Source organism: Microtus oregoni, unplaced genomic scaffold (genome assembly GCF_018167655.1).
Source record: "Microtus oregoni isolate MIOR12 unplaced genomic scaffold, Mior012 000098F_ref0000018, whole genome shotgun sequence".
Taxonomy (NCBI): Eukaryota; Metazoa; Chordata; class Mammalia; order Rodentia; family Cricetidae; genus Microtus; species Microtus oregoni.
The window spans coordinates 2,960,338-2,980,913 of NW_024544711.1; the positions used below are offsets into that span (position 1 = coordinate 2,960,338).

A 20,576-nucleotide genomic window follows, 5' to 3' on the forward strand; every position below is an offset into this window, starting at 1 on the left:
TTATTAACTGTGCTTTCCGTACTATATTAATATATATTATTATTATTATTATTTTAATTCATTTAACTATGATGTCAACTTAGATTTAAGGATTTCCATTACTTAATACCCTTTTTCTATATGATTTTTTTTTTTTTTTTTTTTTTTTTTGGTTTTCGAGACAGGGTTTCTCTGTAGCTTTGGTTCCTGTCCTGGAACTAGCTCTTGTAGACCAGGCTGGCCTCGAACTCAAAGAGATCCGCCTACCTCTGCCTCCCGAGTGCTGGGATTAAAGGCGTGCGCCGCCACCGCCCGGCTTATATGATTTTTACATTGAAGTATTATACACAGATCTACTGATACACAGTTGGTGTAGAAAACCTGAAAAATATGTTTGTAGCACAAACAGAAATTTAAATGGCCTGTAATTACCATCTAAAGGGGAAAATGCATGTAAACAGTATTTTAGTATTTGTCCAGCGTATTTTTATATAAGTTTTTAAAAATATACATATTTGTGAAATAAAATAGTTTTATCAGTTTTACAGTCTGTTTATTTTATTTAGTAGTATATCATAAATATATACTCATCTCAGTAAATGTTCTTGTAACGTATTTTTTAATGATCATATACTATTTCAGTTAGACTTTCTAGATTGGTTTGCCTGCAAATACCACAAAACACAGTGTGATTTGTAAAGAAGAGAAACCTAAGCATAAACTGTCTTGTGTTAGTATTGTAATTCATTTTTGTCATCAAGATCCAAGAGTGTTATTCTGCTGTACATCCTACTGTATGTTTTCTGTCCTTAATGTTAATCTGTAGTCCAGGAGGCAGCTCGAGCCCAGCAGTACATACTTTAGGATAAGGAGGGTAAGAACAAAGTAGCAACAACCTTCCAATTTACTAGCTTCCTTTTAACAAGGCTTTCTAGAAGCTTCACTTTGTAACTCTCACTGAGTTCCAAAGGCTCCCCTCTGCTACAAGGAAGGCTGGAAAATAATCTTAAAAGTTAGGCATGTTGCTCTCTAGCTAAAATCTAAGTCCTGTTTTTCAAGAATAATAAGAATGGATGTTGAGTAGGGAACTCACAATCTCTGCCAAATAAATGAAATGTATACACCATAATTTCAATGGATACACCATAATTTCCTATTGTTGGACACTAATTGTTCCCAGCTTTTTACTGTTATTTTAAAACACTGTGATAACATCCTTGTGCAGAAATTTTTGCTTAGTCTCTGATTATTTCCTTAGGATAAATTCTGGAAGTGGAGTTGTTGGGTCAAAGAGTATGGATGCTTTTTAAGGCTTTTGATACATGCGTCCAAATTGCCTTCTAGAAAGGTTGGACTAGTTTACTAGGTGTCTCAGACCCCACTAGGTTGTCCGAGAACCCCTTTACCCACCTTTCAGCCTCTCCAGTACCGGGCATTATCATTCTCTTTACTCTTTCCCATTTTGGTAGCTAAAATAATGGTGTCTCATTTAGTATTTCTGTCAGTTTACTATCCATTTATGTATCTTTTGAATTACCATTTTATATTCTCCACCTATTTTAACACTGAAATATTAGTATTTTTCTCATTAATTATTAAGGTTTTTTCATTCGGAATTTTTTTTTTTATATTTTTGGTTTTCGAGGCAGGGCTTCTCTGTAGCTTTGGAGCTTGTCCCAGAACTAGATCTTGTAGATCCGGCTGGCCTCGAACTCACAGAGATCCGCCTGCCTCTGCCTCTCGAGTGCTGGGATTAAAGGTGTGCACCATCACCTGTCTTCAATTGTTTTAAATGGAGTTGATTTTGTGTGTCTGCTCATTGTCACAGTGTGGGTATGGTGATTTTAAAGCTGGTTTTCTAGATAATACGTTCTAATAAACTTTACCTGACTTTCTGTTTGATTCCAGTGTTTTGATAGTTTATGTAAATAAAATCAAAGAACAAGTAAGATTATTTTAACTAGAAATAAGTGATTTAGAAGGTCAATCTTAGCCAAGCGATGATGGTGTGTGCCTTTAAACCCAGCATTTGGGAGGCAGAGGCAGGTGGATCTCTGTGATTTTGAGGCCAGCCCGGTCTACAAAGTAAATTCCAGGGCGGCCAAGACTGTTACACAGAGAAACCCTATCTTGAAAAAAAAAAAAGTCAGTCTTTAAAACTTAGGTAGTATGACCTTTTTGAGAGTCTGCCTACTTAATTGTTTTCAGTTGGCTTTGTAAAACTGTCATTAATTTATTAAATTCAAATGAAAGCTTCATAGATTATATATAGACATGTGAAAATAAAACTCTTCAATTTAATACTTATGCATTCAATTGATAGTCAATTCTTTAACCTTATTTTTAAGGCCATTTGGATATGGTTCGATTTCTGCTTGAAGCTGGTGCAGATCAAGAGCATAAAACTGATGAGATGCATACTGCCTTAATGGAGGCTTGCATGGTAATTTAATTGTGATCACTTGAAATTTTGTGGGAAAAAATCCATATATTTGTGTGAGAATTATTATCGTTACTGTTGTTTCTGGTGTGTGTGTATGCGTGTGTGCGTGCACATGCATGCACGAAGGTACATAAGCCTTTCGAAACCCACAGGACAAACAAACATCAGTCTTAATTGTAGAGGCAGGGTCTCTCTTACTGACCTGGAGCCTCCTAAGTAGAATAGGCAGGTTTGCTTTGAGCTTCTGTGATCTGAATATCTCCACCTCACTATTGTGTACCAACAAACCTAGAGTTTTATTTGTGTTTTTGTTTTTTGTTTGTTGTTGTTGTTTTACTGTGGGTTCTGGTGACCAAACTTACGTTCTTATTCTTACATGGCAACCACTTCAAGTGAGTCCAGTCTCACTAAAAATTGTTAAACATTGGCTTGTATTTTTCACTGAATTTTAAGTTTAAAAAAAAAAAACTAGTAATGCTTTAATATATGGACTTTTAAAGGGTGATAGCAACGGGTAATCTTTTTCCCCTGCTTGGTTTTTTTTTTCTTTTCTCTCTTTCTCTCTTTCTCTCTTTCTTTCTTTCTTTCTTTCTTTCTTGTTTTGTTTTTGTGACGGTTTCTCTATAACTTTGGTACCTGTCATGGATCTCTATGTAGACCAGGCGGGCCTCAAATTTAGAGATCTGCCTGTCTCTGCTTCCTGGGTGCTGGGATTAAAGGCATGCACCTAGCATAACTAGTCATCTTAATGAAACATTTTTAGGGTTTTGTTTTGTTTTTCTCAAGACAGGGTTTCTCTGTGTAGCCCTTGCTGTCCTGGAGCTCTTTGTAGACCATATTAGCCTTGAACTTACAGAGACGTGCCTACCTCTCCCAAGTACTGGGTTAAAGGCACCACATGGCTCTTTTTTTTTTTTTTTTAATAGTATGTACAGGTGTATTTCCTGCATGTATGTCAGTGCACCGTGTGTGTATAGTGCCCATGGATTTCAGAAAAAGTTGTCAGGTCCTCTGGAACTAGAGTATGAGTCTTGAGAATTAAACCTGGGTTTTTTGGAAGAGCAGCCAGTGCTCTTAACTGCTGATCTGCAGCCCAAATATATTAATAAAACTCTTAATTTTTGAGATGTTAAACATTGAGATTTCTGATATGCATATCTGTTTTTTTGTTTTGTTTTGTTTTGTTTTCTTATTGGTTTCACATTAGCCCACATAGGTCTGAAGCAGAAGCTACACCTTACTATGATCCTCCCTGTCTCTGTTTCATGAGTGCTGGGATTACAGGTTGTAAGCTATCATGCCCCACTCTCTACATTTTTACTCATATTAAAATCCTATAAAGCGGGCCAGTGAGTTGGTTCAACTAGGAAAAACTTGATATACAAGCTAAATAACCTAAATTGGGTCCCCAAAGCATGATGGAAGGTTCTATTGAGAACTAGATACTCAGTTCATTGGCCTGTTTGTTTATTGAATGGATAATTTGTGAGGTGTTTCTTTTCCTCCAGATATATTTATTTTACATGTATGAATGTTTTTCAGGTATGTATCTCTGTGTAATATATGTATGCCCAGTGCCAACAAGGATCAGAAGATTGTATCAGATTTCTGGAACTGCAGTTGTGTGTGATTGTGAGCCACCATGTGGATGCTGGGATTTGAACCTCTGTAGAGTAGCAAATTCTCTAAACCTCTGAGCCATTTATCTATATCTCTAGCTCTGATTTGTGAGATTTTGATGCTTTAATGTTTTTGGGTTTATTTTTATTTTCTTGTTTGTTTTTTGTGTTTTGTTTTTGTCGTTGGTTTTGGTAGTTTTTTGTTTGACTTTGTTGTTGTGTTTTGTTTTTGAGACAGGGTTTCACTGTGTTCCCTGGCTGGCCTAGATCTTGATATGTAGACCAGGCTGGCCTCAACTCACTTTCCTCTGTCTCCTGAATGCTAGGATTATTTTTTTTTTTCAGTTCTTAAATATAAAGTCCCCTAGTTTTGGCATTTGTGCTAAAAGTAATTAAGATTTGGCCAAGGGTCTATGAGCTAGCTCAGCAGATAATGGTGCTTGCCACACATTTGAGTTTGACCCACGTGATGAAAACAGAGAACCAGCCCCACAAGTTGCGCTCTGTCCTCTGACCTGCACATATATTCTTGTTCTTTTCTCTCCCAACAACCCCTTCTTCCTCTCTTCCCCAGTATAAAATAAATTAAAATATAATAAAAAATAAACTAAGGAAATTCTATATACTCTAAAAATAACTAAATCTAAAATGTTGAATTTCAGTATTCATTCCTTCTATTATGTCGATCCATAGTTTTGAATTCAAGGTTTTAGTACCGTGGTGTGTGCGTGTGTGTTTGTGTGTGTGTGAGACTTGCCAAAGGAAGCCAGAAGAGGGTGCTGGATTCTCTGGAACTGGATGTATAGCCAGCCAGTTGTCAGCTGCCATGTGGATGCTGAAAATTGAACCCAGCACTGGAAAGAGCATCCAGTGCTCTTAGTCCAGGAACAATCTCTTCAGTCACCCAAATTTAATTCTTATTAGGGTTATTGTGATCATTTTTGAAATGTAAAATGATATAACATGCTTGTAACACATATTAAAGCCAATATAATGTTTGAAGTTAAGAATTTAAAACTGAGGACTGAGAATCTGGAGAGATGACTCAGAGGTTAAGTGTCAAAGTCTCTGTTCTATTACTGTAAAGAGACACCATGACCGAGGTAACTTTTAGAAAAGAAAGCATTTAATTGGGGGCTCGCTTATAGTTTCAGAAGGTTGTCTGTTATCATCATGGCAGGAATGTACTAGCATGTATGGTACTAGTGCAGTGACTAAGAGCTATATCCTGATCTATAGGCATCAGGCAGAGAGAGAGACAGTAAAAACTCTTGGTCTGGTGTGGGCTTTTGAAATCTCAGGGCCCAACCCCAGTGACACACCTCCTCCAACAAGGCCACAATTCCTAATCCTATGCAAACATTCCACCCACTAAGGCCTAGACATTCAAACATACGAATCTGTGGGGGCTGGTCTCGTCTAAACAACCACAGAGTGCTTAGTGCTCACACAGAGGACCTAAGCTCAGATCCCAGCACCCATGTGGTGACTCATAACTTGCTGTAATTCTAACTTTAGAGGATTCAGTGCCCTCTGGCCTCCTGGCACATGGTGCCCATAAACTCACTGGCATACAAATGCACACATAAATAAATAAATCTTTAAAACAAAACAAAAAAAATGAGGTCTAGAGAGGAGCTCAGTGGTTAAAATATGGGCTTAGCATATGTAAGACCCTAATAATTTACGTGCGAATATAAGCTTTGTTTTTAAAATATTCTTTGCCTTGGTATAACAGGTTGCTATGAAGCAAAGATAGAGCAATACTAATCCATAGGGATTTAGCTAAGTGACAAAATCCCAATTGGTAATGATTTCACAGTTCATTATGTTGGGGTTTTTTTGGGGGGGGGTGTTGTTTGTTTATTATTTTGATCAAGCTTTCCTTTCTAAGGAAGATCTAATACAGTTTCTACATTTGAAAATAGAAACCCTCTATATTTGAGAATATGGTTATATTTGAGCCGGTAGTTTTATGAACAGTAATTCTTTTTGAGGTACTGTTCACTGAATTCAGTAGTTTTTCTGAACTTCAAAAACTATAAAAATTCAAAGTTATTTGGAAGTGACTATTTGTTATCTGGTCGGATTTGTTCTAGAAAATTTTGCACTTTGTGAAAATGAAGATAAACATTTAACTTACTAAATTATTTATTTATTAAATTATTTTAAGATTTTATTTTATGTTAATTCGTGTTTTGCCTGCATGTATGTCTGTGTGAGTGTATTGGATCCTGGAATTACAGACATTTTTGAGCTGCCATGTGGTTATTAGGAATTGAACCCAGTCAGTGCTCTTAACCACGGAGCCATCTATCCAACCCCTTAAACGTTTAAAAAATAGTATTAATGGATGTTAGGTGAGGTTCAGGTGGCATGATAATAATGTGTGTAATCTAGCCTATGTCAGCTAATCTGTCTTTAGACCCTTATTTGCCTTCCACTTTAAAAAAGCAAAACATAAAACTACAAAGTTCTTTGTTTTATCTCTGAACATCTTCAGGATGGGCATGTAGAAGTGGCACGTTTGCTTTTGGACAGTGGCGCTCAAGTGAATATGCCTGCGGATTCCTTTGAGTCTCCGTTGACTCTGGCTGCTTGTGGTGGACATGTTGAATTGGCAGCGCTGCTTATTGAAAGAGGAGCAAATCTTGAAGAAGTTAATGATGAAGGATATACGCCCTTGATGGAAGCTGCTCGGGAAGGGCATGAAGAGATGGTGGCACTGCTGTTAGCACAAGGTAAAACCATTGTACATTTTAAAGATTAATGTCCTTGTGTGTTTTGTGTATCAGTTGAAATCGATACTGTTTTTGCACTGATGAGAAAATAAATTTTCTGTAGCCTAGGTAGGCCTTGAACTTTGAATCTTAGAAAATTCTCCGTACTCTAGAGTGAACAGCCTAAGCAGAGGTGGTAGGTGATTATCATCTTATTTGAATACTGTATTATAATTCTCTTTTGGCTAGTTCTTTTGTTGTGCTTTCAGGTGCAAATATAAATGCCCAGACAGAAGAAACCCAGGAAACTGCTCTTACCTTGGCTTGCTGTGGAGGCTTTTCTGAAGTTGCAGATTTTCTGATTAAGGCAGGGGCTGATATAGAACTTGGCTGCTCCACACCTCTCATGGAGGCTTCTCAAGAGGGACACCTGGAGTTGGTTAAATATTTGCTGGCTGCTGGTATGTGGCTTTAAAAATGCCTTTGTCATAGAAAGAAAAATACAAATAATAATCTATTTATATGTGTCAAATCTAAAAACAATTGAACTAAGAAATACAGAGTACAGAGGTGACTACCAGAGTCTATGGATAATGTAAGAGGATTAAGAACCTACAGCAAAAAAGGAAGTGTTGTGAAAGAGTGCCAAGGCTCAGTGACTTACTTTCTTCACAGAATGGTAATGGTGTTTAAGAGTAATGGAGTGTCTTATTTTTAAAAAATTTTATATATAGAGAGAGAATATGAGAATGTAAATGCAGTCATGTGTGTGCCACCTGTGGAAGTGAGAGGACAGCCTTGATTGTGTTTTTCCAGTGAGGATTTTAGTAATTGAACTCAGGTTGTTAGGCTTGTGCCTAAAGTGCTTCACTTGCTAAGCCATCTCTTCATCTCCTAATTCAAAACTTCTAATACAAAAGACTGGGTGTTTTTATCACCAAGAAATAATGTATGTCAGGTGATAGATAATAATTAACATGATTTGATTATTTTAGTCTGTTCTTAACATTGTTCCCCGTAAATATATACAAATATTGACTGTCTATTAGCAATAAAATTAGAGTTAAGGATGTAGATTGGTGTTAGAGGACTGATTAGTATGCATTAAGCTCTGGGTTTGTTAGCTTATTGTGCATCTATAGTCTCAGATACTAGGGAGGCTAAAGATAGAATATCACCTCAGCCCAGCAGTGTGAAGCCAGCCTGAGCAATAATATTCTAAACCTTGTCTTTAATAAACTTCTTACTGTTGTTGCTAGTATTTCCTTATAATTGTAAGGGCTCTTATAAACTCTCTATTCTTTTCTTTTGGAAGAAAAGTTAATTCTTCCTGCTTAGTTGTTTTGGCATAGTCATGGCTATGGCATGATATTTTAAACCTGTTCATTTTTTGACATTTCTGAGTTGCCTTAAAAAGAAAATAAAGGGATTGGTGTGGTGATGGCTCTGCTGATAAAGCACTTGCCATATAAGCATGAGGGTGACACCCATACCACCTATGTAAAAGCTGGGTGGGCCCAAGGCCACCATGTAACCTCAAGGATGGGGAAGTGGAAACAGGGAATCTGCAGAGCAAGGTGGACTCTGGCAAGCTTCAGATTCAGTGAAAGACTCTGTCTCAGTAAATAGAATAATCAAAGAAGACACCCAGTGCCATTGTTTGGCCTTTACAAACATTTGCAAATATGTTCTACATATATGTGTACATACACATATGTACACTATTGCACACCATAGTCACATACATAGACCCAAAAAAAGTGGGAAATAATTTTGTTGGCAAAGTACTTGTTTCAAATATTTGCACTTCATTCTTTGTTAAGTAATATAAAACAATAAGTATTACTTGATAATATATGTTGTCTGTAGGATATGCCAGAAAAAAATTGGTTCAAATAGAGATAAATTTTTGTCTTTTAACAGTATTATTGACTTTCTCATTTTATCCAGGTATGATTCATTGTTTTAAAGCTGAAGTCTGATATGGCAGCACATGCCTGTAATCTCCACATTGGAAAGGTAGAAGCAGGAGGATCCAGCCTGGTTTATAGATTAAGTTCTAGGCCAACCAGAGCTACATAGTGAGACCTTGTCTTAAACAACACAAAGAGAATTTTATATAGGTGGAATCAGGAGTTCAAGACTATCCTTGGCAACATAAGAGCATGGTTGAGATTCATGAGATCATGGAACCACAAACCCAAAACAAAACCAAAGAACTTACTGAATATTAGATATTTTACTCGGCTTTTGTATTGTCTCTATTAATGCCTCTAGTCATTGTGCTGTAAAAAAAAATTAGTTGGATGTGGTGGTGCATGCTTTTAATCTGAGCACTCAGGAGGCTGAGGTAGGTAGGTCTCTGATTTCAAAGCCAACCTGGTCTACACAGCAAGTTGCAGACCCTGTGTAAAGTGAGATCCTGTGTGAAAAGAAAGAAACAATATTAAACATTATTGTTTGGTTTATTTATTTGAGTTTGGGTCTCAGTATATATCTCTGTTGGCTCTTAGCTCAGCCTTCTGGGAAGCATACTTGGCTTAAACACATTTTTTTTTTTTTAAATTCTGAAACTAACTGATGCACAGTTCCTACATAATCTTACCAGGCTAAACCTAGCTAGCATTCAGTAATTAAGCCTAGAGCTCCTGGCATTACTTTTTGTTGTATCTCGGTTGACTGAGGCATTTGTCTCATACTTGGCACTTGTTGCTACTTGAAGGATATTAGTTCTCAGAGCTCTCCAATTAGAATGATGATTCCAACATCAGCCAATTTTTTTTTTGACTTTGGTTTGAGTGAGTTTTGTTTTCTATGACAGACTCTTGTAAAGGACAGGCTGATCTTGACCTTGCTGTTGCTCTTCACCTTTCTGCTTTCACTTCCCAAGTTGGGGTCACAGGTGTGCCCCACCATGTTCAGTTTGTTACCCATCCAATTTTAATTCATGGCCAGTTTTTTTTTTACATGTATATACTTACCACTTTCCCCATTTAATTTTTTCGATTTTATTGATTATGTATACAATATTCTGCCTACATGTATGTTTGCACACCAGAATAGGGCCCCAAATTTCATTACAAGTGGTTGTGAGCCACCATGTGGTTTCTGCGAATTGAACTCAGGACCTCTGGAAGAGCAGCCAGTGCTCTTAACCCTCTTAGCCATCCTTACAGTTTCTAGTTTTCATTATTTTTGAACATTGTTTTAGTTTAAAATAATTTTACCTGGTTTATCATTGTTGTTGGTTTTTCGAAACAGGGTTTCTCTGTGTAACAGCCCTGGCTGCCCTTGAACTCACCCTAGACCAGGCTGGCCTCAAACTCACAGAGATCGCCTGCGTCTACAGAGTGCTGGAATTAAAGGCATACGCCACCACTACCCAGCTCATTTTTCTTATATTTTCATGAATTAATGGTTAGTTCTAGAGGGAAACTCAGTTGTATTCAAGTAGAATTTTTAAAACTGGAAAGACCTTTTTGGTAACACTTTTATAATTTCTTTCATGAATATCTAGTTTTTTTAGTGTCTGGTTTTTCCTCTATTTTTTCTTTTATGGTATCATTCATTTGCCATCATCATAGTTTAGGTCCCTTGGATCATGAGAGGTTGCAAAGTAGAGATATACTACAACTATATTGTTCCATTCTTGCTTATTAGTTGGGATTTCCTGTTAAAAGAATTCTACCCTTAATCAGAATTTGGTAGGAATTCATGTAGCAATGATTAGATCAAGTTTGGCTTTGTTTTTCTCCCTTTTTATTTATACATTTCCAGAAATAATGAGATGAAACCCTAGTATCTTTCAGAAGTACCTAGTGTAGTCGTGGGAAAGGAGTGTTCCATTCTTTGGTTTACTTATTTATTTATTTTAATTTCATTTTTCTAGACAGGGTTTCTCTGTGTAGCTCTGGCTGTCCTGGAACTTGATCTGTAGACAAGGCTGGCTGTGAACTCACAGAGGCCTGCCTCTCCCTCCCAAGTGCTAAGATTAAAGGTGTGCATTACCACTGCTCGGCCTCTTCAGTGTTTCTTAAAATTACTATTTGTGTGCATATACATGCATGTGTCTGTGTGTATGTGCGTGAATGCGTGGCCACAAATATACCACAGTATGCATTTGAAGATCAGAGTACAGCTTTGTTGAAGTCAATTTTCTTCTTCTACCTTTGTAGATTCCACTGATCAAACATGTTGTCAGACTTGCGTGGCACTGTTAGCCTGCAGAGCTATCTTACCAGCCTTTACTTTTAGGATTCTTTGGGCTCCAGTACTTTTTAGTTGGTAGGGTTAGGAAATACATATTTTCTTAAACATTTAAAAACTGTGTCATAAATTCATTGTTTGTACTTCTAATTTAGAACCACAAGGTTTTTATTTCACTTAAATAATTCATATGTTTTCTCTTAGCAACAAGAAAAATTTCCATTCTTAACCAAATAATTATTCACTTGATTTGTACCATAATATTCATAGAACTGTTTCAGAAAACAAACCAATATTGATAGCAATATGAATATTTACTGTTTAAATTTTTGTTTTTGTATCTAGTACTTAAGGTATCTTTTGTCAGATATACAGGCAAATTTTTCTTCTATAAAATGATTTGCTTTATTGCTTTGATGTAAGGCAAAACACATTTTTGTGAAGTTTAGTTAAAGGAAATAAGAGACCAAAAGGGAAAATATGAGTACATAACTGTATTTTTGTGGTGTTTTCACATTTTGAATTCTTCAGTTTCATCATATTGTAAAATTGGGCTGTATATAATTCCACAACTCCAGGGTAAATGTGTGATTTTATTTTATTTTTCTAGGTGCTAATGTGCATGCTACCACAGCAACAGGAGACACGGCTCTAACCTATGCTTGTGAAAATGGACATACAGATGTTGCAGATGTTTTACTTCAAGCAGGGGCCCATTTAGTAAGCTATTTTAAATTTCAAATATTTCTACATTAATGCTAATATTTACTCATAGCTACCATTTAGAAAAACATTGATAATCATCAATAGTTTGTACATTTTGAATAAAATTAGAATTGGTAGTATGGCTTTGCCTCAATGACTTGACAACTTGAGTTTGATGACCAGAACCCTACATGGTAGAAAAATAAAAAAGAGAGATAACCAACCTCAAAAGTTGTCCTCAAACCTTGTGTGTGCATGTGTGTGAGTGTGTGTTCGCGTGTGCACGCATACACACACAGATTCATTTGAATAAGCCAAACCTCTGGTCACCTGTAAGTTGTTGGATATAGTAAATCCATTTGAAAATGTTTAATAGAAAATACTGTTTCTTTTCTTAGATATTAGTTTCTCATCCTACCCTCATTTAACCTTATACTTTTAAAACTGCTATTTATGGGACTGGAGAGATGACTCAGTGGTTAAGAGCATTTCCTGCTCTTACAAAGGTCCTGAGTTCAATTCCCGGCAACCACATGGTGGCTCACAACCATCTGTAATGAGGTGCCCTCTTCTGGCCTACAGACATACATACACACAGCCAGAATATTGTATATATAATAAATAAATAAATATTTTTTAAAAACTGCTATTTATTGCATTTATCATAAAATTCAGTGATATATTCACAGAATAAAGTAACTTGTCAATTAACTTTGGGTGTCATTTTCTCTGATGACAAACATTTAAAAGCAAAGCTGCTTCTGAGGATATAGTTGACTGGTAGAGTGCCTGCCTGACATGTGTAAGGCTGCAGTATGACAGAAGCTGATACTGTTCATCATCCTAACAACATTACTATGTTCTGTTTTTCTTGTCCTTTTTATTTGACTTTTTATAATATCAAATTAAATGGCAAGTTCATATGCTTAGAGCTATGGAAAATTATAAGCCAGGCAGTAGTGGTGTATGCCTTTAATCCCAGCACTCGAGAGGCAGAGGCAGACAGATCTCTATGAGTTTGAGGCCAACATAGTCTACATAATGAGTTCCAGGACAGCCAGGGCCACACAGAAACCCTCTCAGTGGGGGAGGGAACTATGGAAAATTATAAATAATACAATGACTAGTTATAATACTTGGCATGTCCGAGAGACATCCATAGCTAGAAATCTGTAAATTTTAGGAGTTTCACTTATTTTGATAAACCAATACAATTACCTTTTAATTATTTCCGTAACATTGTTGGAAAATAATTAGTAAGGTAGGTGTATAATATGGTAATACTATTATATTATACTACTATACTATTATACATTTCTACTAATTCTAAAAGATTTATTATTTATTGTGTATACAGTGTTCTGTGTGCATATATGCCTACACACCAGAAGAGGGCACCAGATCTTCCTATAGATGGTTACAAACCAACATGTGGTTGCTGGGAATTGAACTCAGGACTCTGGAAGAGCAGCCAGTGTTCTTAACCTCAGAGCCATCTCTCCAGGCCCCATTTCTACTAATTCTAAATACTGTAATGATAATCATTATTATTTTGGTTTGTTGAGATGGTTTTGCTGTGTTTTTCTGGTTGGTGTGATGCTATCTTATAGACCCAGACTCTTTTCTTAATTGCCCACAAGTTGGCATTATAGACTGGTATCACCACATCTCAAGCATTCATTTTTTTTTAATAAATATGTTTTTAAAATTGAATTATTATTGCATAATAAATGTGTAAGTGCCACAGAAGACACCTTTTGGGAGTTAGTTTTCTGTCATGGGATCTGGAGATTGAGCTAGAATGTCAGGTTTGTGTGACAAGCACTTACCTGTTAAGCCATCTTGTCAACCTACTCTGTGTGTGTGTGTGTGTGTGTGTGTGTGTGTAGTGTGTAGTGTAGCCAGGCAGGAAGTATAGGTGGGGCAACCAGACTAGGAGAAAGCTGCGAACAGAAAAGGCAGACAGATGCAGTCACCAGCCAGACGCAGAGGAAGCAAGATGAGAATGCCTCGCTGATAATATGGGTTAATTTAAGTTGTAAGAGCTAGTTAACAATAACCCTGCACTAATCAGCCAAACAGTTTATAATTAACATAAGCCTTTGTGTTATTCTTTGGAACTGAACAGCTGCAGGATCAGGTGGGACAGAAATTTCTGTCTACAAAGGCTGCGGTTTCTGTCCTCAGAAACTTCCATCTATACTCCTGCCTTGACTCTGTATGTGTGTTATCTAGTCCAGTTTGTAGAATGACTGCCTAGTATACCTAAGGCTTCAAGTTTGATCCCCAGCACAGCATAAACCAGGTGTCAGTGCACACACCTCAAAGCAGGAACTTAAGGCAGGAGCATCAGAGCTTCGAGGACACGGCAAGTTCAGGGAAAGCCTTGGTAACATGATACCATATTACAAAACAAAACACACAACTTGGGTTCTTTTTTTCCTTAAAGATGTATTTTTATTATTTTATTTTAAATTGTGTATGTGTGTGTTCTGAAGGCGGGTTATGCACACAGTGTCCATGGAGGCCAGAGATATCAGATTATTTTGGAGCTGGAGTTAGAGGCAATTGTGAACTGTTAGTGTGGGTGCTGGAACTGAACTTCTGTCCTCTGCAAGAATAGTATGTGCTCAGCCAGGCGGTGGTGGTACACACCTATAATCCCAGCTCTTGGGAGGTAGAAGCAAGTGGTTCTCTGTGAGTTCAAGGCCAGTCTGGTCTACAAGAGCTAGTTCTAGGACAGGCTTCAAAGCTACAAAGAAACCCTGTCTTGAACCGCCCCTCCCCCCAAGAAAATAAGAAAAAAAAAAAAAGAATAGTATGTGCTCTTAATCACCAAGCCATCACCTCCAGCCCAAAACTTAGTTTTTATTTAAAAAAAAAAAATCACTTAAAGACTCAAAATTTTTCCGAGTCTGCTGTCTTCATATCTCTCTTGTCTCCTCCCCCCCCCCCCCCGCCCAACCTTTTTGGTTTTATTTTTCCTATGGTGTCTCACTATGTAGCCCAGGATGGCATCAAATACCTGTTCTTCCTGCCTCAGTTTTCTAAGTATTGAGATTTTAGGCATGTGACACTATACCTGAATTCCCTTTCCTTTTTTTTTTTTCCTCTTTTTCCTCACAGAGATCTGCCTTCCTCTGCCTTCTGAGTGTGCTAGGATTAAAGGCTTACACCACTACTGTCCAGCTAAGATCTTTTTGTTTTTATGTGTATGGCTGTTTTGCCTTTATGTATGCATGTATATAGTGTCCACAGAGGCTAGAAGAGGGTGTTGGTTCCCCTAGAACTTGAGTATCATACAGTTGTGAGCTACCGTGTGGGTACTAGGAACTGAACTCTGTTCTGTGCAAGAGCAGCAGCAAGTGCTTTTAGCTACTGAGCCATCTTGCTAGCCATTACCACTTTTCTTTTCTAATGAGGTGTTTAGAGCAAATTAATTTTAGGTAAGTGGCTGAAGGAATCTGTTTCTATGATTTGTAAAGATCATGCTAATTCAGTTACCTATCTGCTGGCATGGATGGGTTATGTGGTCCTAAGATGAAATACTTGGAAAAAAAATGAATTTTCAGGGTATAAGTCATTTCTTCTAAAATCTTTTTATATATGGGTCTAGAGGAATGATCTTGCAGAGGACCTAAGTTTGGTTCCCAGTATTCTTGATGGGTGGTTCACAGCCACCTGTAACTTCAGCTCTAAGAATCCAACACCCTCTTCTGGCCTCCTCAAACACCTACACTCATGCACAGACCTCCCCACCATATACATTATTAAAAATTAAAATCCTCATATATATTAGATGCATCATAATGCACATTATTTTTTAATTTGTTTATGACTGTTTATCAACATGTTTTACAGAATTTATCTGTTTTAATAGATAAGAGTTGTTAATCCCAAAAATATACAATTAATACTTTGTCTATTTCAATAAAAAATAATCTAGTGTTATGATTTCAATTCATGGGCTGAGGGACTAGCTCAATTGTAGAGCACTTGCCCTGTTTATGGGTTCTTTCCTAGCAAAACAAAGTGAAAAAAGGTAAATCATCCATCCCAAGTTTTTTTTCTCTTACAGTTTCATACTACTTAAATAAGTCAAAGAAGTAAGAAAGAAATATTTTTTGATGTCAGTATTCGATTTGGAATATAATTCCTTAGGTTACCTATTGTTATTTACAAATAATTAATTTGACTCACAGTTTCAGAGTGTTCAGTTCTTAATTGCTTGGTCTTGCTTACTTGAGCAGAGCATCATAGCATAAATGGAGGCTGCTCTTCACTTCTTGTCAGATATTAAATGAATAGAACTTTATTTTCATATCCATATTATTGTATATTATATAACCTAATATACTTTGGTTATTCGCATTAATACTGAACACAGAAAATAAACTCAGGTCAATGTTAAGTATGTGTCTTTTTGAAATTTTCTTATCTGATATTTTTATTAGCATACATTGTACATAATAATGAGTTTAATAGGATACTTTCACACATATATAATCTGATCTGATCATGTTTACCCCTCCTTTCATTACCCTCTTTTATCCCCCTCCCACTTTTTACTAATTTTCTTTCTCTTTCTAGGTAGCCTCTCTTCAGTTTCTATGAATTTTGTTGTTTTTTTCTGTGACCTAGTGAGTTTAGTTAGGATTATTACAGGAGCTTAGGCGATGTTATTTATGGGAGTATGGGTAACTTACCAGTAATTACACCAGAAGAAAATGTCTCTCCCTCCCCCAGCAACCATTAACTGCCTTTAGATCCTCAGAAGTGGATGGGGCCTTGTGAGGCCCTACCCCCAAGCAACTGTTAACCGCCCCTCCCCCTTCCGTGAGGGAATGTTGACAACTCAATCATGTGTAGGTCTTATGCAGGTAAGCACAGCTGCTCTAAATTCATGAGTGTGATGGTCTTGTCATGCCCCAGAAGACAGCATTCCATAAGACTCTGCCCCTTCCTCCAACTCTTACATTCTTTTTACCCCTCTTCTGTGATATTCCCTGGGCCTTGGGCTTGGGTGAAGGGTGGTACTGATGTCATTTAGGGCTGAACAGTCAACAGTCACTTATTCTCAGCACTTTGACGTACCACCAACCATAGCAAAATGAAGCTTCTCTGACAAGAGCTGGCAGAACATTAATCTGTCGACAAGTTTTTTTTTTTTTTTTTTTTTTTTTAATGTGCATACTGTATGTGTAGGTGCCTCTGGAAGCCAGAAGAGGCTGTCACCTCCTGGAACTGGAGTGCTGGGAAGAGAACTATGGTCCTCTCTGAAAGAGTGGGTACTCCATTTAACCACTGAGTTATCTCTCCAGTCTCTCAGCATAAATATTTAGAGAGCAATTTGACCATTCTCAACATGTCCAGTTAGTAAAATAGCAGTATTTGCTCTCTTTTTAGAGCTTGTGACCAGCATGGAGTTTTTGAGTATTTTTTTGTTGTTGTTTTTAAAGACAATCCTCCTGCCTTCTGGAGTGCTGAGATGATAGGCATGTACAAACCATACCTAAACCTTTATGTAAATGTTCTTTTTAAGTTATTTGAAGAACTGAAATAGAAGATAAAATTTTTATTCCATTTCTGTTTTTGTAGAACATCATAATAGGTTCCGTGTTTGACACTGTACTTATTGTTTGATCTGGATTTACTATTAGTGGAGATTAATATCCACTAATATTAGAAGAGGGAACAAGGAGACAAACTGAGTATTGGTACTTGATAGTCAGCTTTAAATCATATAATTATCTCAGTACTTTCTTATTAAATCTGTATTGTAGAAACATGTATCCCCTTACACATCACTAAGGAGGTTGGAGTTACTCCCTTTTCAAACCATATTTCTTATGTTTGATGGAGACTCCATTCACTCTAGTCAGTGACTGACTGAAAAGCACTAAACCCATAAGGGAAGGGAAAGCTACATAACTAATTATCTTAAAATAGCATTTGACCTTTCCTGCATCTCTTCACATCTTTATTATTCTTGGTTAGATATTTTTAAATGTTACTCCTTCTTGTAGCTTTAGTTTTCTTTAGAGACCAAGGCATGAGTGCCTATAATTTAATATAATTACTTCCTTATAAGATTTATATTAACATTTTATTGGAAGACCATTGTCATGTCCTTTAAAAAAGTACTATACGCAAGCCTGGTATGGCAGATAAATCAGTTCTACATGTGAGTTCCAAGCCAACCAAGGCTAGTTAGTGATAATCTTGTCTCAAGAAAAGAAAACCACTCATCATCAGGGTGTGGTGTCACTCACCTTTAATCCTGGTTCTCTGGAGGCAGAGGCAGGTGGATCCCTATGTTTTCAAGGGCAGCCTTGTCTACCCTTGTAGTTTCAGGACAGCTGGGACTACATTGAGAGACGTTGTCTCAGACAAAAGCCCTGTGCTCATAAGATTATAGTCTTTATTAATTAGGGTTGTTTTACTTGAAAATTCTTAGCTAACAAATAATAAAGCCCAGCGCCTTGAAGTAGCAGTGACAAGGTCTTTACAAGGTATTCGTGGTCAAATGTGATTTTAATTTTTAGAATAGGATCCATAAGTCCTCTTTTCCTCTGGACAAGCAGGAGGACTTGAAGACTATTTTGAAGGACACAGTTCCAAGCAAAGGATTAGATTATAGTGGCCTTTTATGATTATAATTTGCTACCACATAGAATAGATATTATAGGTAATTAGAAATTGGAATATTTGAATTCCAGCTAAGAAATCAAAGGACTTTGCTGACTGACAAAGAAAATATTCTCTTCAATTTAAAAATATTATGATGTCTCATTGAAGAGATTTCATTGCTAGTAGTTTATTTCCTTTGTATTATTTGTATTTGGTATTTAAAGAACTCTCGCAGGAGAACAAATGAAGTTAATTTTTGTGAATCTCAAACTTAAGTGAACAATCAATCTACTGATATTAACGTCGTGATTAAATATCACAAGCAGATATACATGAAGTAGAAGAAATCTACCTGGTAAATGACTCAACTCAAAAGAACATTTTCCTAGGCAGGCATTGTGGAAGTCCTAGCACTGGGGAGGCAGAGGCAGTGGATCTCTGTGAGTTTGAGACTAGCCTGATCTACATAGTGAGTTCCAGGACAGTCAAGGCTTAGTGGGACCCTGTCTCCAAAAAAAAAAAAAAAAGTGTGTGTGTGTGTAGAGAGAGATACATTCATACGTATATACACACATTGTGTACATATATGCATGTAGAAGTAATGGGGAAAATGTAACACAATTTTTCTCTTGTTAGGGTATTGCCATTTAAAAATTAACCTGGAATATTGAAAATAAAGCTCAGTTTTAATTAAAAGCATGGCAAGAAATGTCAGGTGGCAGTGGAAATGTATGTTTTTGACAATAAAAAGGAAAAATATCAGTGATATGCTTTGTCCATCTTCCTTAATGAAAGAGCTGTAGTTTAAATTGTTTAAAGTTGTGGGCACAATGAATGCTACAAATTGTGTTAATTTTTTTTAAGAGATGTAGGTGCTGACTACTAATGGTATCAAAAGTATATTCAAACAAGGCATGGGAGCTTATGCCTGTAATCCCAGTATTTTAGGGGACTGAAGCAGGAGACTGCTATGAATTCAAGGCTAGTTTGTGTTCTTCAGAATGAATTCAAGGCCGGTTTAAGACTACTATCTCAAAACAAAGCCAAACAATAATAAAATTAATATGGTCAAGATTGTAAGACTGTTTAAAGTGTTTTGTTTTGTTTGGTTTGGTTTGGTTTGGTTTTGTTTTTTTGGTTTTTCAAGACAGGGATTTTTTTCGGTGTACCTTTGGAGCCTGTCCTGGAACTTGCTCTTGTAGACTAGGCTGGCCTCAAACTCATAGAGACTCTCCTGCCTCTGCCTCCCGAGTGCTGGAATTAAAGGCATGTGCCGCCACCACCACCTGGTGTGTGTGTGTGTGTGTGTGTGTGTATATATATATATTAATATAAGTTGCCAAAAATGTTAGTTGCCTACATGTAAATTCAAAATCCATTCTAAAACAGGGTTAATTTAGCATTATCTATATTCTCTCATAACTTAGAGTTAGTAAAAATTACCTAATCAACATGTGTAACAAATAAAAAGTCAAAGTAAACTTAATTTTTATCAGTAGTTAAGGAACAATACATACAGACTTCATAGCCACTTCTTTATCGGGTATAGTAGGGTTTACTTGTAGGACTGAGACAGAACAATTATAATTTTGAGACCTGTAGACCATCTCTCAAAGTTTAAAAGAAAGAAGTCCTTTTGGATTGGAATTCCTTTTTGCTGTAATCTAGTTTAAACTTTCCAATAAAATGATAATCCACACTTATTTTTTTTTTAGTTTTTATGTAATATATATATATATATATATATATATATATATATATATATGTGTGTGTGTGTGCTCGGGATGTCTGTGCACCACTTTTGTACTGGGAGCCCATGGAGGCCAGTAGAGGGCATCAGATCTCCTTACTGGAATTAGAGAAACTTGTGAGCCCACTCCCCACATGGGTTCTGGGAATCGAACTTGGGTCCTCTGGAAGAGCAGCAAGTTCTCTTAACTGCTGAGACATTGCTCTGGTTGCTACATTTAATTCATAATGTAGATTAAAGTTTTCTATTGTGTTGACAAAGTACTTATTTTTAAATTGATTATATGACAACCAAGTGACTTTCTGAGTTAATTTAAAAGAATAGTGAAATAAAACTTGTCATCATTACTTTTTCAACCTTTTCTTAGTAATAAGTCAACTGAACTAGCAGAATTCACATTTATGTACAGGGTATAATTTAAACATGAACATGGAGGATAGGTCAGAAAACTCTTCATAGAAACAAAGTTATCAGCAACAATTTGAGTACTTAAGTGAATGTAGTAGGAGTAAGTGAATGCAGTA

The 20,576-nt window shown here is 36.6% G+C and overlaps 1 protein-coding gene across 10 annotated transcripts in view; it reads left to right on the top strand.

The window, feature by feature from the left end:
* LOC121442933 (ankyrin repeat and KH domain-containing protein 1-like) overlaps positions 1-20,576 on the top strand; it is a 115,896-nt gene that overhangs the window by 34,601 nt on the left and 60,719 nt on the right. For all 10 annotated transcript variants that reach the window (XM_041644564.1, XM_041644566.1, XM_041644567.1 and 7 more), the window contains exons 7-10: positions 2,328-2,422; positions 6,545-6,782; positions 7,031-7,222; positions 11,578-11,687. In XM_041644564.1, coding sequence (XP_041500498.1) covers positions 2,328-2,422; positions 6,545-6,782; positions 7,031-7,222; positions 11,578-11,687 — 635 coding nt within the window. The remainder of the gene's footprint in view (positions 1-2,327; positions 2,423-6,544; positions 6,783-7,030; positions 7,223-11,577; positions 11,688-20,576) is intronic.